The sequence below is a fragment of the Gymnoscopelus braueri genome (assembly GCF_963280865.1).
Source record: "Gymnoscopelus braueri genome assembly, chromosome: 7".
In the NCBI taxonomy this organism is placed as follows: domain Eukaryota; kingdom Metazoa; phylum Chordata; class Actinopteri; order Myctophiformes; family Myctophidae; genus Gymnoscopelus; species Gymnoscopelus braueri.
The window spans coordinates 10,593,577-10,620,223 of NC_137608.1; the positions used below are offsets into that span (position 1 = coordinate 10,593,577).

At 41.8% G+C, this 26,647-nt stretch overlaps 1 protein-coding gene across 1 annotated transcript in view; it reads left to right on the forward strand.

The window, feature by feature from the left end:
- Positions 1 to 352: 352 nt before the first annotated feature.
- Positions 353 to 26,647, forward strand: part of rtkna (rhotekin a) — an 87,135-nt gene continuing 60,840 nt past the window's right edge. Inside the window, exon 1 of the mRNA XM_080433469.1 lies at positions 353 to 954. Within this exon, the coding sequence (XP_080289595.1) occupies positions 859 to 954 (96 nt within the window). The 5' untranslated portion in view covers positions 353 to 858. The remainder of the gene's footprint in view (positions 955 to 26,647) is intronic.

A 26,647-nucleotide genomic window follows, 5' to 3' on the forward strand; every position in this document is an offset into this window, starting at 1 on the left:
CTTTTTGCGGAGAGAGGTCTTGTCTCACACACACACAGCACACACGCACACACACAACGGACACGGACTGGACAGACAGACAGACAGTCACTATTGAGGGACACAAAGAGTGGAGAACAGAGAACAGAACAGCGGTTCTTCCCTCTGAGGCTGCTGAGCCTGTTCTGTTCACTGTGGGAGTCTGAGAGAGAGAGAGCTTTGTTACACAGAACACCCTGAGGAGAGAGAGAGTGGTAGAGAGACAGAGAGAGAGTGGTAGAGAGGGGGGGAGAGAGAGTGAGAGGTAGAGAGACAGGGAGAGAGAGTGGTAGAAAGACAGAGGGAGAGAGGGGGGAAAGAGGAAAGTGCAAAAGAATACGCGCAGTGAACGAGTTCGGGATTTAGTTTTTTTTATAGGCTTGGATGTACTGGATGGGGCTTATTAGTTAATACAGTGTTATTACAGCTATTACAGTGTTCTTACAGTGTTCAGTCCGTGCTGTCAGATGGGTTGAAGCCTGACTGTTGTCTCTCCACATCTGTCTGTCTGTTACATTGTATCTGCTGGTAAAACTTTACATGGAAGACGATCGATGGCGTTTTGGACACGTTATTAAGCGGATACATAATCATTTTTACGCACGGAGAGGATTACAGCGCAGGTCCTTCAGACCGGCGGTGCTTCTTCAGAAAATATAAACCTGGAGCAGAAACTACATTGACAACAAGTGCAGTATTTGTTTTACTTTTTGATCTGAAATGATGGCGTTTTCGCTTGTTTTTTGCCTCAAAACGCACGGATTTTAAGACTCGCGTAGTTTAATTATAGTCTTCAAAGTGATTTTTGAGGATATTATACCATCTCTTCTTCATAAAAAGATGCCGGTGGATAAATTCTCCATCATGGAAGATAAGCTGTGGATTCTGGAGGATCTGAATATGATGTACATTCGTCAGATCGCGCTCAGTTTACAGGTAGGATCATTAATAACGCATTTCATGGGTAACGATGTAGAAATCTGTTACAGTTCTCTGTTCTTCCCAGATGCGGTGTTAATGACTTGTTGTCACTCTCTCGCCCTAAGTTGTCGGGCGTGTCAGGGAGTGAAGTGACACTTTATTTTAACACGCAGGAAATCACAGAGTGTGTAGACACCAGTTCAGTTGGCTGTTTCTCAGACTGTTTTAATAGGGGTTTTCCTGTATCTTTTTCCTTTAAGGCTAAGCCTACTACACATGATGAATATACATCCTAATTTATGGGACTGACATCTATAGTGTAGAGAGTAGAGACCAGTGGTTCCCAAAGTGGGGGTCACCAAATGATTTTGGGGGTTGTTAAATAGGCTATTATGTAAGAAAGAGGCAAACATTATGAAAATAGCCGATCTACAATCTCACTGTGTTGTGAGCTTGTAGATCTGCTATTTTTGCAATATTTATATGTCTGTGAAACCAAGTCAAACTAAATGCAATGCCTCAACTCCTACAATTCCAAGTGCTTGTTGCAGGGGGGGGGGGGGGTCCCCAGTTCAAATATGATTATTTTTGGGGCTCCCCAGTTGAAATACGAATATTTTGGGAGGTCGCAGCCTGAAAAGTTTGGGAACCCTTGGTGTATAGACACCAGTTCAGTTTCTCAGACTGTTGTTTAAGGGGTTTTCCCTGCATGTACATTTCCTTTAAGGCTGCACTATACACATGAATATACATCCTGATATCAAGCAGGCGATGTGACTGAAATCTATTTACAGAACCCCCCAGCCCCCAGCCCCCCCTCCCCTCTCATGTAGTACAGTGGATTATTGAGTGAGTTTTGCAGCTGTGCCTTGGGCTTGTTGTAGAAACCATGTATGTGAATAACGGGTCAGTCATCAGGCTTTTACACTGGTGTGGTTTCTCTCCCTGAAGATGCCAAAAGCTCCCAACGGAGTTACAGTAGGCCAGTGGTTCTCAGAGTGGGGTCCGGGGACCCCCAGTGGCCCTTCAGCGGGTTCCGGGGGATCCTCAGCAAAATTTGTTAAAATAGCATAAAAATCTGTTTAAGGGTAAGCACTTTAACATAGATTTGAACTCACTACAGGTCGCTATACGATGCGTTGTGAGCTTGTCTGTGCTATTTTCAGATGGGGGTCCGCGGCCAAATGTACTTTAATTTGGGGGTCCTTGACCTGAAAAAGTTTGAGAACCACTACAGTAGGTGTAATGGACAAAATCAAACGATGTGTTTCTTTTTTTAACCATCTACCTCAATAATAATGATATTGTTGAGTTGACTATTGTCAACACATTTACAAGATTAGAGTTGTAGTAATCTTCAAGTAATGCCTATATTACTCAATATTAATATAGTATTAATATAGTGGTGCTCAAAGTGGGGTCCAGGTACCCTCAGGGTTCCTTGAGCTGGTTTCCAAAGGGACCCAGAAAGGTCTACGGGTCCATTTGGTTCCATTTCTACACTCTCAGACTAATGGGGGTCTTTGAAATAAAAAGGTTTTAGAACCACAGATCTATAATTAACTAATAACTGGGTAAAGGCAAATATAATATAACAGCTAGAGCAGTCAGGTATAAGTTCAGAAAATGACGCCACTTTCTCTAAAGCAGCCTTTTTAAACCAGGAAAAGACAACATTCCAGATATCTAGTCTGTCTCTTATCATAACATCTATATAATAGTGATTTATTGACCACTCTTACCGCATGTCATCCCTCTCTGTCTGTCTTATCTCTATATACCTGACTGTTTCTCTTTCTCTGCTCTGTACATGTTAATCTGTCTATCTGTCTGTCTATCTGTCTGTCTATATCTTTCTGTTTTTCTCTCTTCTCTCCCCCACATAATTCACACATGCAGTCCACAGCTGCACATATGGGACTCATAATTCCCCATGGGACCGTGTGTGTGTGTGTGTGTGTGTGTGTGTGTGTGTGTGTGTGTGTGTGTGTGTGGGTGTGGGTGTGGGTGTGGGTGTGTGTGTGGGTGTGTGTGTGTGTGTGTGCGCGTGTGTGTGCGCGTGTGTGTGTGAGCTGGCGGCCTATCGCATCTGTTCTGACAGTGGGAGTATGAGAGCAATCAGTCATACATGAGCAATATTTATGACACAGATTAAAATTCTATTATTCACGTCCTTTAATAAAATAATAAAGCATACATATATATAGATGGGATAAATCTGCTATTTCCTCTGGAACCCTCAGACAAACCCCTGTGACCGTCTGGTGTCAGAGAGCCTGGGGAGGAGCTAGACAGACAAAAAGACAGACAGACAGGACACACATGGCCATTGGAAATGATGCCGAAATATCAAAGCTAAAGTGCATTCTCTGGCTCCATTGTAAGAGCAGATATTGGCTCTTTGTCTTCTTGTGCAGCTGTTGTGTGTTAGCAGAGCTGTGTGTGTGTGTTTCACTGACTGACTGCATGCACTCACTGCAAAACCCCTCGGTGTCAATGAAACTCTCAAAGAGTTGACTGAGCACTTCACCCATTATCAACTGTAACAGGAAGAGTGCGCACTAAGGAGTGGCCACCTCGATGTAAAATTGGCTATTTGGTCCAAAATGAAAAAAACTAAATATTTGTATATACTTAAGTAATGTAAAGTATACATGATTAGATTATGATTGAACATTTGACAATTAAGGTCTAATATTTCTACATTGCTACAAATTGCTATAAAACCTATATATCCAATCATTTTGGGCATACACAAGAAGTTGAAGGGTACATTTAAGTCTCATGATGATGTACCATGCATGTTCACATCATGTGTACTGTACATTACTGACCATTTTAATATGACATGTTTAACATTTTGGGCAAATTTTACATCGAGGAGCCCATTCTTCTTGTATCATTTTCAACCATTATCTTCATATAAATGGTCAAAGCTCAGTATAAGATGGCACCATTTCTGTCGACTGGCTCTGTGTCTCAGAGGAAGGCTGTGCACAGTTCAGAAACCTGCCTGCCTGATTTCACACTTTTGATTTGGTTTTTTTATTGATGCATTGAACAATGGCTTCTTATTTCAGCATGCTGACTTTTCCAGGAAGAGAAAGAAGAAAGTAGTTTATTGTCTCTGTCGGGCGGAAACCTCATATGTCCAAAACCGTTTACTATTCAGAATTCTAATTCGAAAACAGCAAAAGTAGCAGATCTACAAGCTCGAAACGCGTCACTTTGATGCCTTTGTGTGACACTGTAGTATGATCAAGCACGGGCGTTAATTTACGAAAAAAACACAAAAGGTTAAAATATGGACATAAGAGGTTTCTGCACCGACAGCAACATTATATTAGCTTGGATTTGGCTTGGAATCCCAATCGATGAAGTCATTTGTATGTAACTTGCCAGGAATTCCATCCAGTCCCAATTCCTCAGCGTCTCTGGCTGTGGGACGTCATGCCTGGTGATATCACTCTGCTGGTACCTTGTGCCTGCTGGCATTTGGCACTGGTTTGAGCATGAGGTGGTCTTTCTTCATTTCTCTCTCTGTGTGTGTGCGCGCGCGTGTGCGTGTGCGTGTGCGTGTAGGATGCCAGCCAGCTGGGAGATGCTTTTGGCTTTTGGCTTCTGTCATATTGTGAAAGAGGGGCATTGATGCGCAACAGTTTAAAATAAACCTTGCAGACAGATTCACTGCAAGCCCAGATGCTTGCACACACACACACACACACACACACACACACACACACACACACACACACACACACACACACACACACACACACACACACACACACACACGTGCACGGTCACACACGCACACACACACACATACACACACACACGGTCACGCACGGTCACGCACACATACACACACTCGCACGCACATGCGCACACACAGACACACACACACTACACAGAGAAGTTTGCCAGACCCCAGATTATTATGTAGTTAAACACATGCATGAAACATAGTCTCTATTCTCGGACAAACATTTGAGAAAATGGCCCATTTACAAGCTTGTAGATTGCCTATTTCAGCGAAGAGATTTTGTGTTAAGGGAAGAAAGCAGCATAGACCCATGGGGGTCCCTGGTCAACTACAGGGTTTAATAAGTGGTCAACTATAGGGTTTATCAAGTGGTTTAGTTGTGTGTTCCCAGCTCAGAGCAGGTGGGTACCCCACTAACAGACATCTGGCTTACACTGGAGCTTCTTGGAGCTCTCAGCAGCAGGTCATTATAAGCCACTGCGAGTCGTCTGATGCTGCCTTGTTTGTAGCACGTGCTAAATCTGCGACACAGCATGTTCCCTTGAGCATACGGCTTCCGATGCTGTCTATGTCCTTATCATCAGAAAGGTCATTTGAGAAAACCCTGCTTCTCAATTAAGTCGGTTAGAGGTTCTAAACTTCGGTTTAGATACGCTGTACTACATAGAAACCAAGTATGTACTGTACTACATAGAAACCAAGTATGTACTGTACTACATAGAAAACAAGTATGTACTGTACTACATAGAAACCAAGTATGTATTGTACTACATAGAAACCAAGTATGTACTGTACTACATAGAAAACAAGTATGTACTGTACTACATAGAAAACCAGTATGTACTATAGTTCATTGCCTTAGCAAGCCCTAATAACACATTTAACAGTGATCTTCCTCTCCCACAGACGCCAGGCGCCCATTGCAGCCATTACTACGCCACCCCTAAGCAGCCACCGCAAGTTCTCTGAACTCAATCGGTTACTAATAAGCTCATTAACCACATTAACCCCGGGGACAGAGCCCCCTTTCACGGGGGAAACTTGTTTACGACTCTGACAGATAATATGTAGACTGGAACGCATCGAGTCATCTGAATATTGAATCTACTAGCTTGTGTTGGAATGTGTGTCGGACAGAGAACGCTCTTGAGTGAGTGAATGTCGTCTCAAGTTTGAATTTCAGTCAAATTGTGGCACTGTTAAAACAGGTTTGAACATGTTTGTTTGTGGAAGCTGGGTGTCTATCAATGGTTCAATGGAAGGTGATCTGTATGATGGACTCATGTAATCATTATAGTATGCATGCGTATATTCACTCACTCCCTCACTTGCTCAGTCAGTCGGTCAGTCGGTCACCAGTCGGTTTGTCAGTCGGTCAGTAAGTCAATCAGTCAGTCAGTCAGTCAGATGATGTTAGAATTACAGTCACTCACTCACTCATTCACTGGATCAGCCTTCCCTTCAGTGTCAGGTCATTTATCAGTATCCAACACTTTGTTTATTTATATCTCATATTTTTAGATTTTCACTGTACGTTTTCGTGTCTTAAACCACATGAACACCAGTAGCATCCTTATTCTGGAGGTGAAGATTCTGCAAAAAATAAATAGCTGAACGTTGTGAGCTTGTAGATCTGCTATTTTCGGCAGAGGTTTGGTGTAGGGGGAAAAAAGAGCAGACCGAGTACATACAGTACAAGTTTTCTAAGTATTGAGGGTTTAAGTGGTTAACTGTCTGAAAATACACATGAATCCAACATGACAGTGCTGTCAAACAAGTCTATAAAGCTATCTATGAAATGTATGAAAAAGACAACATGTAGTGGGGGTCCCTACTTAATCTCTCTCTCTGCTAAGGGGTCCTTGGCCTGAAAAACGGTATATAGTTTAGTGTTTAACTCTTTGACCCGTCTTTCGGACGATCACTCTTTTCCCTCCCTCCCTCCCTCCCTCCCTCCCTTCCTCCCTCCCTCCCTCCCTCCATCTCTCCTCTGCCTGGGTGGGATAGAGGGACAGGGGGTCCTTGTACAGTACAGACCCCCACACTGTAGCTGTAATTTCAGACAACTTTCTGCAGACCCAGACCAGATCCATTCAGCTCCAGCTATGGATGTTGTTTGCGCTCCAGGCTGTTTCATAACAATATTACAACGCTGTAATACATTGTGACATGCTGTTGGATCACACTCCACTTGTCATTATTATTATTATTACTACAATATGTATGTATGTATGTATGCTGCTCCACTGGTCTTTCCCTCTAGCAGAGTCTGTCTGTCTGTCTGTCTGTCTGTCTGGATATTACTGAGTGTGTTCCAGTGGTGAAAAGTAACTAAGTACAAATTTGAGTTATTTTTACTTCCACTCCACTACATCAGAGGCAAATATTATACTTTTTAGACATGTCTGTCTGTCTGTCTGGATATTACTGATTGTGTTCCAACAGATTTTATGTTGACATCTGTCTGTCTGTCTGTCTGTCTGTCTGTCTGTCTGTCTGTCTGTCTGTCTGTCTGGATATTACTGATTGTGTTCCAACAGACTTGATGTTGACAACAGCAAATACTGGTTTGGTTTGGTTTTGGTTTGGTTACAAGCTCACAACGTGACGCATTGTGAGATTGTAGTTCTGATATTTTTGAATAATAATAAACTTTATTTGTATAGCACCTTTCATGACATGAAATGCAGCTCAACGTGCTTTACAGAGCAAGAATAACATTTACAGAAAAAGTACGAATAAGTTAGCAATGAAGCAAAAAAAGAAAAGCAAAAGCATAAAACAACATTAAAAAAGGCAGTGAATCAGGCAAAACAGTGAGGACATGAATAACAACACAGAGGCTTAAAAATCAACTAAAAGCAAGAGTGAAGAAATAGGTCTTGAGCTGTACTTTAAAGCTATCCACAGAGGCTGCCTGTCTTAGCAAAAAGCAGTGGTGGAAATTAACTAAGTACATTTACTCAAGTACTGTACTTAAATACAATTTTGAGGTATTTTTACGCGACACGTTGTACATTTTTTCAACTTTTACTTTTGGTACTTTAAGTACATTTTGATACCAATACTTTTGTACTTTTACTCTAGTAAATTTTTAATTCCGGACTTTATACTTTTAACAGAGTACTTCTACATTGCAGTATTGATACTTTTACTTAAGTAAAACATTTAAGTACTTTTTCCACCACTGGCCAAAAGGTGTTCCTCATTTTGCTGGGGACCCCGATGGAACGCTCCCAAGGACCCCTGGGGGGTCCTCGGACCCCACTTTGAGAACCAGTGCTCTAATGTTCCAAAAACTGCTATTAGATATTAATAAAAACCCTAACCCTGGCCTAGTAGAACAGCTAGCTTCAGCTATACTGGTGCAAAACTAGGGACATGAAAAATAAAACCTGGGAATAAATGAGCACAGGGGTTTAAACAGGGACAGATATAATTGGATTGTCCTTAGCCTACAGAGGGCCATAGCACACAGTAAAAACCTCAGCATTATTAAACAACAAACAAAACAAAAACATTTAAGGGTCCATTTGGTTCCAGTTAAATTAACTTAATTCATTTGGGTGCATTTTACGCTCTGAGTTAAGTGAAATCTACAGCCCATAAGTTGTATGTCTCTCCCGATGGAGGGAGGTAATTACACTAAACTAAAGTAACTACACAAAAAATCTGGCAGTGCATCTAAGCATCCAATGCTGTCTGCTTCAAACAACTTTATTTAATTTGTCATCAAATCAGTCGGAGAGTCGGTGTCTGACCCGACACTGTGACGGTACATTTCTCAATGGGAGGCCATTTCCTATTAATGTACTCTACCACAGTGGGTCCCAAACTGGGGGTCGGGACCAAGAGGGGGGTCCCCAAATGATTTTGGGGGGTCCCCAGATGATGAGCTTTAATGTGCAACATTGTTTCATCACTCAACAGTAACGCACCGCCATGCACCTGCATGCCTGCGAGACTGCGTTCCGATACTACTGTGACACTATACATGTACTGTATGATAGCCTATTCCGCTGTAGTAGCGTAGCATGCAGTTAAGTTATTGGTAGGCTACTTAAGGAAAACAATAGGAAGCAGTTAAAGGCACTTCACACCCCATCAGTAGAATGCTTTGGTCTATAGCCTACCTACTGTACCTTTTGTTAGGTTCGATAAATCAAGGCATTCCTTGGAAAAGTTACAAAGACGAAGACTAAATAAAAACTAAAGAACAAATAGTAAATGTCTAACTAAAACTATACTTATGCGTATGTCAACCTAACTAAAATTAATCAAACATCAAACTAAAAATGAATATTTCATAATGCTGGTCAAAGCGTGTCTGTGCGCATTCACGCACGTGCATGTGACGTCGTCATTAACCCTTTAAGACCTGGAACGCATCTGTGTCACTTTAGATTTCTTTGGCTATTGAAAAATAGCAGATCTACAAGCTCGTAGCGCGGCACCGAGTGCAGCGCTACGAGCTTGTAGATCTGCTATTTTTGAAAAATCGTGAAAAAATATATTTTTAATTTTTTTCAAAAAACTGTTAGGATTTAGATTTTTTTAAAGAATCGCCTCAGGTCTTATAGGTTTAAAAATAGCGTCCCCCCAGTTAAAAAATCACCACGGCACCTCTGCAGATTGTTTAGAAGAAGGTTTTATTAAATAAAATAAGTCTTGGGGTTTGTAGCTTTGACACTTGAGTATTTTTCCTGTACGGATCCTCTTCCTGGATCAGATCCAGGAAGAGGAGACAAAACAGGGAGGAAGGAAGGGCCAAGGGGCCTGGGAACCTGGGCCTGGGGGCAGCAGAACAGAGGACATAACCCCCGACTAGAGAACCCTGGAGAGCACAGACGCTCACTGAAGCGCGAACCCCTAGCCTTCCTTCACGCCGTACTGTAAAGCTGTGCACCGTAAAAACACTCAGTGTTCATTTAACCCACGAGAGCGTACAAACGGAACCAAATGAAACCCTTTATACGGTTCAATTTGCACACTCTTCTTTGGGCTACAGCCAGGTCGGGGGGGGGGGTTTGACAGGAAACCCCTGTGTGTGTCTGTGTCCATTAATGGCCGTCGTTTGGCATGACATCATGCTGTCGCTCCCTGTGGGATCTGAGATCCAGGCTCATTACACACACACTGACGTTTCCTGTTTCCCATCAGCCACCTCTGTGCTCCCTGCTAAGCTAACTGCTGTGCCTGCAGAGCATTGGGGGGATATTCCTGCATTCCAGAGGCAAAAGGCCCTGAACGGTGTGCCGTGCGTGTCGAACCCGTCACCCTCCGCAGCTAAAGAGGTGTTTGTAGTCTTTTGTCCTGTGGGGGGGCGCCACGGGCATGTCAGACACACACACACAGGCAGTGTTGCCAAGTCTGCTTATTATAAGCGACTTTGGGCTTGTTTTTCTGTAAAGTGTGCTTGTAAATATTGGTAGTTGTGTTTTTTTAGGCCAGTCCACACCAATGCAACTCCTTGCAACTCCTTACAACGTGCGACAACTTGCAACCATTATCCCGAATGGCAGTTGCAAGGAGTTGCGTTGGTGTGGACTGGCCTCAAAGCTGTTTTGTTGCAAGGAGTTACGACAGGTTGTTAGTTTTCCTAAATGTTGTTTAAACCAGTGGTTCTCAAACATTTTCATGTCAAGGACCCCCCAAATTAATATGTATTTGTCCGCGTATCCCCATCTGAAAACATTTTGTGCCATGGGACCCCCACGTACCAGATTTGTGTTGTTAAAATATTTTTTAAATAGTTGAATTTTGTCACTTTTTTCCCATATTTCTTTTTGAAAATAGCAGATCTACAAGTTCCCAACGTGTCGCATCGTTGTGAGCTTGTAGATTGGCTATTTTCAAATAGCCGTTTCGGCGTTTCCGCATAGGTTTAAAGTGCTCATGTGGCCTAATGTAGTCGCTTCTTTTGGGCTTGTTTTCATAGACCTGGTTGCTTGTTTCTCTCGCTAAATCTGGCAACACTGGACACAGGAGGAGAGGAGAGAGAGAGAGAGAGAGAGAGGGAGAAAACAGAAGAATGCACTTCATTCCTTTTCTTTAAAACGGACCTGTTAAAACCTGAACAGCGGAAAGAAGGGGCCATGCTGCACGCATGTGAACACACACACACACACACACACACACACACACACACACACACACACGCACACTCTCACACACTCACTCACACACACACACACACACACACACACAGTGATGGCTCAGCCCGTTTCTTCTCCTGGCTGTCTGTCTGACCTAGTGTCCAAGGAATATTCTGTCTGTCTGTCTCTGTCTCTCTGTCTCTCTGTCTCTCTGTCTCTCTCTCACACACACGGCAGGGGTCTTCTGTCTGTCTCTCTCTCTCTGTCTCTGAATTTTCAAGAAGTCTACACAATTAGTAATGTAGAACAGTTGTTATTTTGATCAACGTTTGCCTGTTATCTCTCCTATTGGTACCAACATCAACACAGCATGGAATTGTGGACAAAGTGTTATCCAACGATGACAAAATATTCAAAGTTTTGGGTCTGAGAGTCTAAATCTCATCAAATGGTGTTTAAATAATGGCCCTTGATATGAAAAAGGTTGAAAACCACTGCCCTGGACTAATGATGATAGCCTCTGTCTCTCTGTATTCTCTGTTCGCCACGGATCATTTTGTTTTAACTATAATAATCTGACACAGGCTTTCCTTCCAGTTATTAAAGTCGTTAATCACTATTTGCAAAAGACCGAAAAGGTATCTGCTGTTTGTCACAAATAAAAAACCTTTGGAGCGTTCAACAAGTGAGCTGTGAGCCCCATTTTTTCCTCTTGATTCTGTTCTTACAGTTTGGCTCAGCATCAAGGAACGGAGGATGTAGGTTATTTATTCTTCAAACTTGTACTTGTTATTTCTCATCTCAAAGGTTGAATGAAGCGACAGATTTAGTGTTGAAAAGGAGCTGTGACGATTGATCCCTTGAAATAAAGGTCACGTTTAGATCCCTTCCTTATCTTTTACTGCTTTGTAAGCCTGTTTGCATTCAGCGTGTCTAATCCTGAGTCAATCAGCTCCTTATTTGAGCTAATCTCAGTAATCCGTTATCCATGGATAAAACTGTTCTTTCATGTTGTCTCCGCCTTAGCTCTTTGACTGCCAGAGTATTTTCATAAAGTACTCCCCCAGTGCCAGCAATTTTCGTGTTTTTTTATTTTTATATTTTGAATTTTTTTCATGAAAATAATTGAAAGACACATAATTTAAAGACGCAGCACAAATCCGCCACTAGAGAGCAGCACATGACAGCTTGATTGGGTCGTTGGGTCTCTGTCACCCTTCTTTGGAGATTAGACAGGGAAAAACATGAAAACGGATGTGACGTATTCCCAGATTGTTTTGATCAGGCAAAATTACGATGTGATACACGACGGCGATGACTGATCGTCACCCAGACCATAGATTATAGAAGAGAAGCTGTCCGTTTGTCCGTTATACCGTGTGAAAAACCGTTTGTTTACCTATTTTGGACGAAAATTACCGGGGGAAAATAATCAAAAACCGGAAACGGAACCCACGTCATGAAACCGGATGCAGATATGGGTGAAGTAAGTGGAACTCGAGAATAACATTGAATTTTAAGCAGCATAGCGCGATCAGAGATTAAACAATGAACGCGATTCCAACGCGTCAAACGCGTCAATGGCGTGGGTGGATGAAGTAGTAATTGACGCGTTTTCGAGTCAATGGCGTTTATAGAGTTAATTTTCACTTTTACACTCTTCTTCAAAAGAGGTTCTACGGGCAGGGGTCTTCTACAGGGGGTTCGGGACCCCCTAGGGGTTCCTCAGAGTTACTACAGGGGGGTGGGGGGATGCCAAATCTTTGTCTGATAGGAAGGTTAGGGTTAGGGTTAGCATACCCCTAACCCTGGTGGCCCACCAACAGTAATTGCTTCCTCCACATCGCTAACCATTTTCAACCTGGCTTCCTAATTTTGGGCATATAGGCGAAGACTTCCCAAACACAAAAAATAAATAGCGAAAATTGCACATCTACAAGCTCACAACGCATCGAGTCATGGCACAGCTTGTAGAAGTGCTATTTTTGCTCTTAGTCGTACAATGAAAGTAGGCTTAATAAAGGCCTAAAACCCTAATAAGATTTAGTCTTGTAGACAAACAAAAACACTGTCCCCACAGGACATTTAACCAGTTTACGTTAATCAGGGATGTTCATTCATACAACAGTCTACACACAGTCAGACAAACGTTCTGTACAATTTACTCGTAGCGCGGCACTCTGTGCCGTACTATGTGCTTGTATACAGTATCTGCTATTTTTGAATAGCCCAAATAAATCTAAAAATGACACAGATTCTCTCCCGGTCTTAATGGATTAAGTAGCTCAGCAAAGAACACATTCTTCCACAGATCCGGCCCAGTTGAGAGGAACAGTACTCTCCCAGCAAGAATTCCTTTAAGAGGAAGGTGAAGAGTTGGCCTGAGAACGAGACAGAGTCGAGGGAGCACAGTTGGAGACCCGTAGACAAGCAGACATCCATGTGTGTTCAAGTGTCTTTATTATAGGATGAACCCCTTGAGATGTACCATCTCCTTTTCGAGAGGGTCCCAACATAAATACATGTCACAGTCGTGACATGTATAGATCAGTAGACAAAAACAAATCATATATTCTGTACATGCCTACATACAACAAACTAAAAACACATACAATAACCGTTGCAAACCTTGAAAAACATCACAGCCTTATTAAAGGGATAAAAATGACCAAAAATACTTTTTTTCTATCGATTACACACCCCATGGAGGCTTGAATTCATGGAGATTTGTTTGTTTTTGTCGCATTCCTAAGCCAATAATTTGATGACATTAGCATCTTTCCGCCGGTCATCAAATTATTGGCTTAGGAATGCGACAAAAACTAAAACATCTCCTTGAATTAAAGTCTAATTGAAAATAAGATATTTTTTGGATGAACTATCCCTTAAAGGCAAGTCACACACCAATGCAACTCCTTGCAAACATTATCCCCAAAGGCAGTTGCAAGGAGTTGCATTGGTGTGGACTGGCCTTAAAACTGTTTTGTTGCAAGGAGTTGCGACTAGTTGCATTGGTGTGGTCTGGCCTTTAGAGATGGCATAAAATCCAGTAATAGAACACATTTTAAAAATGCTATGTATGTATGCTATGTATGGCCTCGAACACTTTGGAGAGTTTCAAGTAGACCCTGAGATCCAGTAAAGGTTGAGAACCACTGTTTCAGCAGGTGAATGTTCTCCACGGCATCTGACCGTCATTACGGTTTTATCCGCTTGCTAAATTAACTTAATTCTAAATTGTTAATCCCCTCGCTCCGCAATAACACTTATAAATACCTTCCTTGTTCTTTGTACATTCTCTTTACCTTGTTACCTGAGCATTATCTCCATGGAGTATGTGTTTGTTTGTGTGTTTGTTTGTTTGTTTGTTTGTATGTTGTGTGTTAACTGTGTTGCACTGTGTTACAAGCAGCTTGAAGCTAATTGCCCCTAATGGGATTAATAGAGTTGTTTGATGTAAGGGCGGAACGTTTATCATGCATTTGTTATTGCCCCGTATTTATTCTGTAGCTACTTAATGATGTGTGTGTCCCATGTTAGCAATATGCACTTTACTGTACAATGTAATTTTTTCATGGTAAGAATAATATATTTATGGTGAGAATATTTCCCTATCTCTTCTGCCTATTTGTCATGTTCCTTCAGTACATTGTTGTGGCACGCTGAAGGCTTCATCACAGTTTCCCCCCCCCCAAAATGTAGTCATTATGCTAATAGATTCCGCCCCCCAAACATTTGTGTGTTGTCACTGCTGTTGTATAATACTGACTCACCTACCAGTGAGGAGCCCCCACCGGGATGACATAGAGGACTTTTTTTTTAATTCATTAAAATCAAATGCTGGAATGCAGCTTTAATACAACTCTTGACACTGGTCTTTGATCCTGGCCACATCGTAGCCATGGTAACTCGACCTCTTGACCTGGGATGACCGTGACCTGAGTCAGTCAACTGACCGTTGGGGGTCAGCTGGGAGTTGGTATGCTGCTGACTCACCCCACCACTAGGGGGGGTGGGGGGTGATGTTTGACCTCTCACACGCCCCCCAAATCCCACACTGGGATGTCGGCCGTGCCAGAGATACTTTGTGCTCTGATGACAGCTACAGCTACGAGCTGCTTTCTATTTGTGTTGATGAAGCTTCTCTCTGGATGCTTCTATATACCAGCTGATCTGAGATCAGATGACCAGCTCCCTGGCATCATGAACTCATGGATTAAAGTTCTCAGTCGTCACCACTGATTTCAGTCATTTGGATTCCATAGAAACCAGCATTCTATGGAAGCATGTTGCACAGTGAAAATAGCCGATCTACAAGCTCTCAATGAGGGCTAGTAGATCGGCTATTTTTGGTTATTATTTTAATACGAGAGTATTTGAAGTGGTCAATCTAGTAATATGTTCAGAAGCATCTTCCAGCTTAGCTAAATTAGTTAACATAGTGTCACAATCATTTTAACCACTTTAACCATATTTTATACTTTGGCTATTCAAAAATAGCAGATCTACAAGCCCACTTCGTGCCGCGCTATGAGCTTGTAGATCTGCTATTTTTGAAAAATATTGAAATTTTGTGCACATCTTTGAATATATAGGATTTTAAGCGAACATTTTTAACTCAAATATTTGCATCTGGAGGTCCCTGGCACAACATATTTTTGGGATGGGGGTCTGCAGCCAAGTAAATATCATTTTGGGTGGTCCTTGACATGGAAAAGTTTGAGAACCCACTGATCTATATTATAAGAATCAACATTTGCACCACAGTTGTGTCAGGTGGGGATATGGGTTAGGAATATTATTGTTTTTCTTGAGTCTGTCTATTCTTGGCTATAGTGGTAGACAGGCAGAGAGTTTCATCATGTTCTGTCTCCAACCTTTCCCTGTACTTATTATGCCAGTCAGTGCGGGACACAGTCAGTGTTGCAACACTTCATTGCTTTTCCTGTAAAGCTCTGGGAGTTCAGGTCTGAAAAACTCATCCAGAACTTTACAACAGAGTCTGTGTGGATCTTTAATGAGCTGATTCTCAACACTCTCTGTTGTAAAGTTTGACGAAATTGGAATTGAAGGCACTTCACTGTCCTCATATCACACTAACTACCACTAAATTACAAACCAAATTCAGGCTGACTGTGGTTCAGGCTGAATGGCTACGGTGGTCTAGGAGTCTCCCAAAATCGGGATCGACATCGGACCAAAACTCTTTCAGCAATCAGACTCTATTCTATATCGTCTGTCGGGTGGAAACCTCATATGTCCAAAACTGTTACTTTTCAGGATTCATGCCTGATGAAGGTCCAGGTGGCCGAAACGTTGCATCCTAAATAAACTTCTTTATAAGTGAAGACAGTGTGCGGGACTCCCTCTCCCTTCTCCCTTTTTCTTCCATATTCAGCATTCATACTCCGACGCACCTGTCCGTTCATAGGTGTGCAAAAGGACATATCCTAAAGCTTTTTCAGGATTTTTATACTTTTGTGTGACGCTGTAGTATGATCAAGTAGGGCATTAATTTACGAAAAAACTTGGATATGGAGATAAGAGGTTTCTGCCCGACAGCGACGATATGTGTTGAGGTCCCGGGCTGGCATTTGAGGGACCGACCTCAGGTCTTCTATATGTGGTGGTGAGGGTCCTTACTGGCAGGTGTAGGGGCCAGAAGTAAAACCAACCTTATCTCCTGTTTCTACTGGGACAGTAATACCTTCTGCACTCACTCACTCACTAGTGGGACTGATGATGAAACCTTTCCCTGGGTGATGAATGTGAGGTCAGGGACACAGTTAATCTCCCGGCATATTGGCACTGTCAGGGTGGAAACCTCATATGTCCAAAACTGTTACTGCAAAAACGTGTCTGTTATTTTCTATACTTTTTTTGTGGCACTGTACTGACTGTATGATCAAGTATAGGGCATTAATGTACCAAAACAAAACATTAATACTTTAAAATAATGGAGATAAGAGGTTTCTGCCCGACACCGATGATATTTTGGAAGGCAATCTGAGCCCTGTTCAGCTGTGCTACCCGTCTGGCAGGGTGTTTCTACTCTAACTTATGATCTGGTCCTTAACTCACCTCACATTCAGATCGTGTCCAAAATTCTCTTCTGTCTTCCTTCAGTTTATCCTCCTTCCTTCTTCCCTCCATTAATTTCACATTTTGCTTTCCAAATTTTGTCAGCGATTCTCAAAGTGGGAGAACCACCAAAATGAGTTGGAACCGTGTAACCACTTTAACCTTATTTTACACCTAGGATATTCAACAACGTGTCAGATCTGCTACTGTCGAAACACCTTGAAAATCTTGAAACATTTTGACTAATTTGTAATTTGTAATAACGCTAATCTTCTTTTAACAGCTAATCTTCAACTGCTTCTGAGTACATGGCATGCTCACAGTATGGTGTTGATTTTGATATAAGATACGATGCTAAAAAGAGTAAGATGATGACGAAGATGATCCAAAGCAGGGAAGACGGACAGTTAACCTTTCCTGACTTCTATCTCTCTGGCACTGCCCTTAGTGTCTGCTGTGAGATTCAATATTTGGGCCATATAATCTCAAATGACCTCTCTGATGACAAGGACATATATAGACAGCGTCGGAAGCTTTATGCTCAAGGGAACATGCTGTGTCGCAAATTTAGCATGTGCTCAGTACCTGTGAAGATCTCTCTCTTTCTGCACACCACTGTATACTGCCCACCTGTGGTGTCGCTACAGACAAGGCAGCATCAGACGACTCACAGTGGCGTATAATGTCTGTGTGAGGCTGCTGCTGTGAGCTCCAAGAAGCTCCAGTGCAAGCCAGATGTTTGTTAGTATCGGGGTTCCCACCTGCTCTGCTGTGCTACGCAGTCTTATGTATAGATTTATGTTTAGGGCATCTTGAGTCAGTAAATGACATCATTGCTGTCATAACTAACCCTATGCGTAGTTCTGTCAGGTTCTTCTCTAGACTATGGAACCATTGGCACACTTGTCTGTATGTTCGAAACTGAACATGGTGGAAGTCGTTTTATTGTATTTCTTTTTCTGTTCTTTTTATTTGAAAAGTCATTACACAAGTTAAAACAATTCGAGGATATGATAAAGTCCAGGACTTATTTCCATCGTAGTCCTCATAGACATAACAAATACATGTCATAACATGTCATTTAAGTCAAGCCATCTCATAACATGACATCTCATGCTAATAATACATGTCATAACATGACATGTAAGTCAATCCATCTCATAACTTGACATCTCATGATCATACATGTCATAACATGTCATGTAAGTCAAGCCTACTGTATAGTGGATACTGTATCTCAGAGTGCATGCGTACGTGTGAGCGTGTTGGTTCAGCTGGCAGTGTGTTTAAGTTGCCTGACTAACGGCAGAGCGTCTAGCTTCAGTGGAAGGTGTTGTAAAGCTAACAGTGTTGGCTCTCTGGGCGATATGCTTTCCTGGGCCAACACGCATTCCTCACAACGGCCCACTTCAGCTCACACACACCGAACCCTGCTCAGCTGTGTGTGTGTGTGTGTGTGTGTGTGTGTGTGTGTGTGTGTGTGTGTGTGTGTGTGTGTGTGTGTGTGTGTGTGTGTGTGTGTGTGTGTGTGTGTGTGTGTGTGTGTGTGTGTGTGTGTGTGTGTGTGTGTGTGTGTGTGTGTGTGTGTGTGTGTGTGTGTGTGTGTGTGTGTGTGTGTGTGTGCGCGTGCAGTGGTGTAAAGTAACTAAGTACATTTACTCAAGTACTGTACTTACGTACGGTTTTGAGGTACTTTTACTTTACTGGAGTATTTCCAATTGTCTATACTTACTTACTCCACTACTGTACATCTCAGAGGCAAATATTGTACTTTTACTCCACTACAATTATTTGAAAACTTGAGTTACTAGTTACTTTGTAGATATACATTATTACATTATAAAACATATTACAATATAAAACACAAAACAACATACATTACACCACTTTAGCCCTCTTTTATACCTAGGCTATTTGAAAATAGCCGATCTACAAGCTCACAGCTTGTAGATCTGCTATAAAAAATAAAAAAAAACTTTTACTTTTGGTACTTTGAGTACATTTGGATACCAATACTTTGGTACTTTTACTCAAGTGAATTTTGAATTCCAGACTTTTACTTGTAACAGAGTACTTCTATATTGCAGTATTGATACTTTTACTTAAGTACACCATTTGAGTCCACCACTGTGTGTGTGTGTGTGTGTGTGTGTGTGTGTGTGTGGCTGTGCCTGCACACACATACGTCTGTGAGAAGAGAATGTGTAAATATTTTTCAAAGAGTAGTAAGTCTATACTGTAAGCTGCATAAGCAAATTCTTCCCCGAGCATGTGGATTTAATTAGGAACACAAGCTCTATTTACTAGGATTACTAGTCGGGTTTTTATTTATAAAAACACACATTTAAAAACAACAAATGTTGACCAGAAATTGTACAGCGAATACAACTCGAAGCGCTAAAACTTCAATAGAAAGAAAATAACAAACCATGAAACAAAAATAGTAAATAGGGTAATCATTGCTGTGTCTCTTTCAGGATGTTTGTACTCTTGTGCACTGCAGCAGTTTATCACTATATATGTTTCCTATTATAAACAGAGGTTCTGTTCTGTTTGTATGCATGAATACAACCTTGTGTTTGTGTCTATGTGGCTTTGGCTTCTATACCATGTGTAGCAATGTTCCAGTGTGCTTCCAACTGCTAAGCCATGTTTGCCAACTGTGTGTGTGTGTGTGTGTGTGTGTGTGTGTGTGTGTGTGTGTGTGTGTGTGTGTGTGTGTGTGTGTGTGTGTGTGTGTGTGTGTGTGTGTGTGTGTGTGTGTGTGTGTGTGTGTGTGTGTGTGTGTGTGTGTGTGTGTGTGTGTGTGTGTGTGTGTGTGTGTGTGTGTGTGTCAGTGGTGTAAAGTGGTTTAATCAAGTACTGTACTTTGTACTTTACTTGAGTATTTCCAAGTACTCCAATACTTTTACTTATACTCCACTACATCTCAGAGGCAAATATTGTACTTTTACTCCACTACACAATTATTTGAAAACTTTAGTTACTTTGTAGATTTTGATTATTATTACGAAACATACATTAACTACTTCAGCCCATTTAGGCCATTTGAAAATAGCCGTTCTAAAAGCTCACAATGCGTCACGATGCGACACATTGTGAGCATGTAGATCAGCTATTTTCAAAAGATTATTATACATTTGAGAACTGGGTAATGGGACATACTGTATGAGTACTTTTACTTTTAGTAGTAGATTTTGATACCAATACTTGATTTCCGGACTTTTACTTGTAACAGAGTATTTCTATATTGCAGTATTGATACTTTTACTTAAGTAAAACAAATTAGTACTTTTTCCACCACTGATGTTTATGGAGAAAGGCAGCATGGTGTCAGATATCTGAAACCCCCCCTACTGCGCCTCCCTACAACCCCCCCTTTCTAGGTCCAAACCCCTCCCCATCAGAACCCTCTCCTTCTTCCAGATCCAACTCCAAAGTCTTCTTGGCTCACTATAGTACCGTATAGCTGGCATATAGTTGGTGTTGGGCAGAAACCTTAGAACTCCATATTTCAACTTTTTATGTTTTTTCCATTAATACTATACTTCGTCATATTACGGTGTCACACGAAAGTAGCAAAACATAGCCGATCTACAAGTTCACAAAATGTTTAGTGCTTATAGATGTGCTATTTTGAGAGTGTAAAGGGAAAGTGGTTAAGTGTTACTGTGGGTTTTATAAATATTAGTACTACATCTGATCCATTGGAACGCAGGTTCTTTTATTCAATTTCTTGAAAAGTTCTGGACAGTTCTGGACATACAAGCTTTCCACCCCGACAGTGACAATATCTAGACTTACTCTGGCCCAAAGCCATCCCACCCAGGCCCCCCTGCCTGCACCTCAACCCCTCCAACACACACACACACACACACACACACACACACACACACACACACACACACACACACACACACACACACACACACACACACACACACACACACACACACACACACACACACACACACTGTGCAGTGGTTTTAGGTCTGAATGGCTACTGTGTGAGAGCAGGAACCGGTATATAAATGCCTCGGCCTGAGCCAGCTTCCTTTGACAAACAGCAAACCTCCAGCCAAGGTTAGAACAGGTCTGCAAGAAAATATACTGAGTGCTGAGTAGGGCTGGGCTGCTCAACATATCAAATATAAAATACTGTGCTGAATAGGGCTGTGCTGCTTAACATATCAAATATAAAATACTGTGCTGAGTAGGGCTGTGCTGCTCAACATATCAAATATAAAATACTGTGCTGAGTAGGGCTGTGCTGCTCAACATATCAAATATAAAATACTGTGCTGAGTAGGGCTGTGCTGCTTAACATATCAAATATAAAATACTGTGCTGAGTAGGGCTGTGCTGCTTAACATATCAAATATAAAATACTGTGCTGAGTAGGGCTGTGCTGCTTAACGTATCAAATATAAAATACTGTGCTGAGTAGGGCTGTGCTGCTCAACATATCAAATACTGTGCTGAGTAGGACTGTGCTGCTCAACATATAAAATATAAAATACTGTGCTGAGTAGGACTGTGCTGCTCAACATATCAAATATAAAATACTGTGCTGAGTAGGACTGTGCTGCTCAACATATAACATATAAAATACTGTGCTGAGTAGGACTGTGCTGCTCAACATATAAAATATAAAATACTGTGCTGAGTAGGACTGTGCTGCTCAACATATAAAATATAAAATACTGTGCTGAGTAGGGCTGTGCTGCTCAACATATCAAATATAAAATACTGTGCTGAGTAGGGCTGTGCTGCTTAACATATCAAATATAAAATACTGTGCTGAGTAGGGCTGTGCTGCTCAACGTATCAAATATCGGGAGACATTTTGCTAATGCTCCATTATCCCCCATACAGCACGTATCGTATGGCGGATACAAACTGGATCATATCGTTGCTGTCAGGCAGATTGTTTGATTGAATACTTTATTAACAGTTTGCAAAGACAAGGACAGGGAAGTACAGTTCAATACAAAGTCTGTTTAGAGGATTTTAGAGGGGTGACTTTTTACAGGGGCCAGTTCCGAATTGCAGCTACCTGTATTTTAGAGTGGTTTTGAAGGATTCACATGTTTTTTTTTTTCAACCAACTGTTGGTAGAGCATTCCACATTGTTGTGGCATAGCAGTTGAATGAATTTAATCCCTTGTTTTAGCCAAATCTGGGTTGAACGTGATTTGTGGAGCTCCCTCTGGTGTTGTGTTTGTGGACGTCATTGACGTTTTTGAAGTAGTTTGACAGGTACATGGGTGTCTTTGTGGTGTAGCGTATCTTGTAGACCAGAAACCTCTTATCTCCATATTCTAACTTTGTGTGTATTTTTTGGTAAATTAACACCCTACTTGGTCATACTACAGCGTCACACAGAAGCATCAAAGGAAGCAGCTCTACAAGTAGATCTGCTACTTTTGATGCTTTTGAATTTGAATCCTGAAAAGTAACAGTTTTGGACATATGAGGTTTCTACCCGACAGAGACGATATGAGCGGCCACTTGGGAATCGGAAGGTTCCTGGTTCTACTTTTCCCTCTGGCTACCTGGGTGCTCTCTCTCTCTGCTCTCTCTCTCTCTCTCTGTTCTCTTTCTCTACTCTCTCTCTCTGCTCTCTCTCTCCACTGTCTGTCTCTCTCTCTCTCCACTGTCTCTCTCTCTCTCTCTCTCTCTCTCTCTCTCTCTCTCTCTCTCTCTCTCTCACTCATATCACTATCTCTGTCTAACAGGGTTATAGTGATTTCTTTCAGCTGTCTTTCCGGTGTGTCTGTTCACTATCTCCACGTTCACAGCCTTCACTCTTCATTTTGCTGTTTTATCTCAACCTTCAACCTCACCTTTTTAATCCCTCTGTCCTTCATTTTTTTCTTTACGCGCCTGATTCATATACTCCCTCGTACAGCAGTGCCATTCACCGAAAACAGACGATCTACAAGCTCATAGCGCGCAGCAGGTGCTACACGAATTGTGATAGCATCACAATCATTTTATCTGCTATCTTTGAACATAAAAGGGGGGGTTCACAGCTAAATACATATCAATAGAGCCTAGTCCTGCCGCTAGAGGGCGCTGTTCCTTTATTTTTAGTGTTGAAATCCCCATAGGGGAATCTTAGATCGCCTCATATAAGAACTTTGTTAGAAAAATAAACACATCACTGTACACATTTGCCCAAAGAGTAACACAATATACGCTTGAAACGAGTCAAACGACCCAAAGACTACATTTCCCATGAACGCGGCTGCTGTAGGGACAGTGATTTCAGACCCGGAAGTGTAGTTCTTAATACTTTTAAGGCAGAATTAATTCCATTTTCGCCAGAAACAGGCTGTATCAAATATGAATCATAAACGATGCAGAGCCACCCCCTGACAGAAATGCCGGGGTGGTGTGTTTATGTTTGGAACACAGTTCTTATATGACGTGATCGAAGATTCCCCTATGGGGATTTCAACACAGAACAGCGCCCTCTAGCGGCAGTGACGTCAGACTTTGGTGCTCTATTTGGGGGTTGGGGGCTACTGTAGCCCTATTTGGACCCTCTCCCTTCGCTGTATAGCTCTGAGATGAGGTTCCACAGCATCAGGTGCCGGCAGGTGACACCGGCGAAAATTGGCCCACTATGCATGATTCTTACTAAATAGGCTATTATAGTCAACCTGTGCCATGTTTTCCCAATGCAATCTTACAGGAGCAGTACAGCTCATGCGGACGGGGATTGACTGGCCACAGGCTGTCTAAAAAAGCGATTTTAAACGCTTGTTTCAACCCGTCTGTAAAATTTTCTTGGCCGCTAAAACAGGTGAGAGCAGGGGGAATACCTTTTATGTTTTGGATACAATGTGTGGAAAAGGGTACGAATCATGCATAGTGGCCAATTTTCTCCGGTGTCGTCACCTTGCCGGCACCTTACGCAGTGGAACCTCATCATCTCGGAGCCATACAGCAGAGGGAGAGGTATACCGATTGGAGCTATAGCCAGGGGCCCTCAGGGGCCCTGAGGGGCCCTCAGCCTACCGAGGGGAAATGAAAGCACTTTGAAAACAGTTGCTTGCAGCTGCAGCTGAAAATTGGAGCCACTTCATCAGCCAGCATTTATATTGTCCTGAGAGAGAGAGAGAAAGTCAAAGAGCTCCGCCGGGCCCTTTCCAAAACTGACACGCAGCAGTAGTGGAAAACCAGCATCTATTCCAAAACGTTGCTGTCGGGCAGAAAACTCTTATCTCCATATTTGTTTTCGTAAATTAACGCCCCTACTTGATCTGCTACAAAAGTAGCAGATCTACTAGCCTGTATACCTGCTTCTTTTGCTATTTTTTTTATCCTGAAAAAGTAACAGTGGTGGAAAAAGTACTACATTTCTTTACTTAAGTAAAAGTATCAATACTGCAATATAGAAATACTTTGTTACAAGTAAAAGTCTGGAATTAAAAATGTACTTGAGTAAAAGTACAAAAGTATTGGTATCAAAATGTACTTAAAGTACCAAAAGTTGAAAGTGCTCATTATTCAGAATGTCCCATTTCACAAGTTTTCAAATGTGTCAAATGTATAAAAATCTTTTGAAAATAGCTTGTAGATCTGCTATTTTCAAATCTGCTATTTTCAAATGGCCGAAATATATAGGGCTGAAACGGTTAATGTATGTTTTGTAATAATAATCTAAATCTGCAAAGTAACTAGTAACTAAAGTTTTCAAATAATTGTAGTGGAGTAAAAGGATCTGAGAATGTAGTGGAGTAGAAGTAAAAGCACTGAAAACTGGAAATACTCCAGTTAAGTAAAAATACCTCACAAATGTACTTAGTTACTTTACACCACTGGTTTTGGACATATGAGGTTTCCACCCGACAGAGACGAAAAGTCGAACGCAATGGAATTGGAAATAAGACAAAAAAAAGGGCCAAATACTCCTGCTGCTTACTGTGTGTGTGTTTGTGCCAACAAGTTCACAAGTGGAGAAAAGCCATCATGCCGTAAAACAAGTTGTAATAAAAGATCAGAACGAACGAACGAAGGCAAAGCTCCTGAGAAGCAGGGCTGTTTAATCAGATGGGTTTCTCTTTGAACGTGTGTTTTATAAACTGACGCTTTGCATCAAAGAGAGTGTACTGTTTGTTGTTTATTTGTTCCCCTAGAATGTTTGCTGCTGTGAGTGTCTGTTCCATATGTGTGTAATTTGTGTCTCCCTGCTCTGCAGTGTATTATTGTTCATGGTAAAAAGTGACTAAGTACAAGTACTGTATTAAGTACAGTTTTGAGGTATTCTTTTTTTGGGCGGTGAAACCGCCCCTATAAGTGAGATTTGGAAAAATGTACATTTTCCTGCGCTGTGATCTGGGCCCAGGAAATTAGTAGAATTATCCTGCGCTGTGATTGGCCAATCACAGTCTATTCAGGACTGTGATTGGCCAGTGTCACATGACACATGTGCATAGCCCTATATAGGTAACCATAACTTGAAAAAAACCAAATATTGGTTTTTTTCAAGTTATGGTTTCGTCCATCATAAAGAGTGTTTCAATAAATGTATTTATCTTTTGTACATGATTGGTTGACTCCATTCAGTATTGTGATTAGCTAGCAAGACACCGCCCACTTCACACAGGGTGTGATTTTTTACGTTACTTGAGTATTTCCAATTCTTAATACTTCTTACTTCTACTCCACTACATCTCAGAGGCATATATTGTACTTTTTACTTCACTGCAATTATTTGACAGCTTTACTTTGCAGATTTTGATTATTATTGCAAAACATACATTAACCACTTCAGCCCGATATAGGCTTTGGCTATTTGAAAATAGCCGATCTACAAGCTCCCAACGCGTCGCATCGAACTTGTAGATCTGCTATTTTCTAAAGATTTTTTAAGATTTGAAAACTTAAAATGGGACATTCTGCATAATCAGTACTTTTACTTTTGGTACTTTAAGTACATTTTGATGCCAATACTTTTGTACTTTTACTCGTGTGCATTTTGAATACCAAACTTTTACTTGTAACAGAGTATTTCTACATTGTGGTATCGATACTTTTACTTAAGCACACTGCACAGTCACAGTGCACGTGGATAGGAGCCAATGAATATCTCAGCCAATCAGATATGTGCACAGTCACAGTGCATGTGGATGTGTGAGCCAATCAGATGTGTGCACAGTCACAGTGCATGTGGATGTGTGAGCCAATCAGATGTGTGCACAGTCACAGTGCATGTGGATGTGTGAGCAAATCAGATGTGTGCACAGTCACAGTGCATGTGGATGTGTGAGCCAATCAGATGTGTGCACAGTCACAGTGCATGTGAATATGTGAGCCAATCAAGTTTATGGTTATGCTGAGCATGCTCTCTCTCTCTCTCTCTCTCTCTCTCTCTCTCTCTCTCTCTCTCTCCTCTCTCTCTTTCTCTCACGCACGCACGCACGCACGCACACACACACACACACACACACACACACACACACACACACACACACACACACACACACACACACACACACACACACACACACACACACACACACACACACACACACACACACACTCTCTGTCTTTCTTTCTTTCCCTCCCTCCTCTCTCTGTCTCTTACGTCTCTCTCTCCATTCTGTCACTTTTCTGGATGAGAGCCCTGGAATACAGAATGTGTGTGTGTGTGTGTGTGTGCGTGTGCGTGAGGAAGTAATGGAGCGAGAGAGTGAGTGAGAGTGGACACAACAGAGTACCTAATTGAATCGCAGTACTCTGCAGGAGTCTAGGC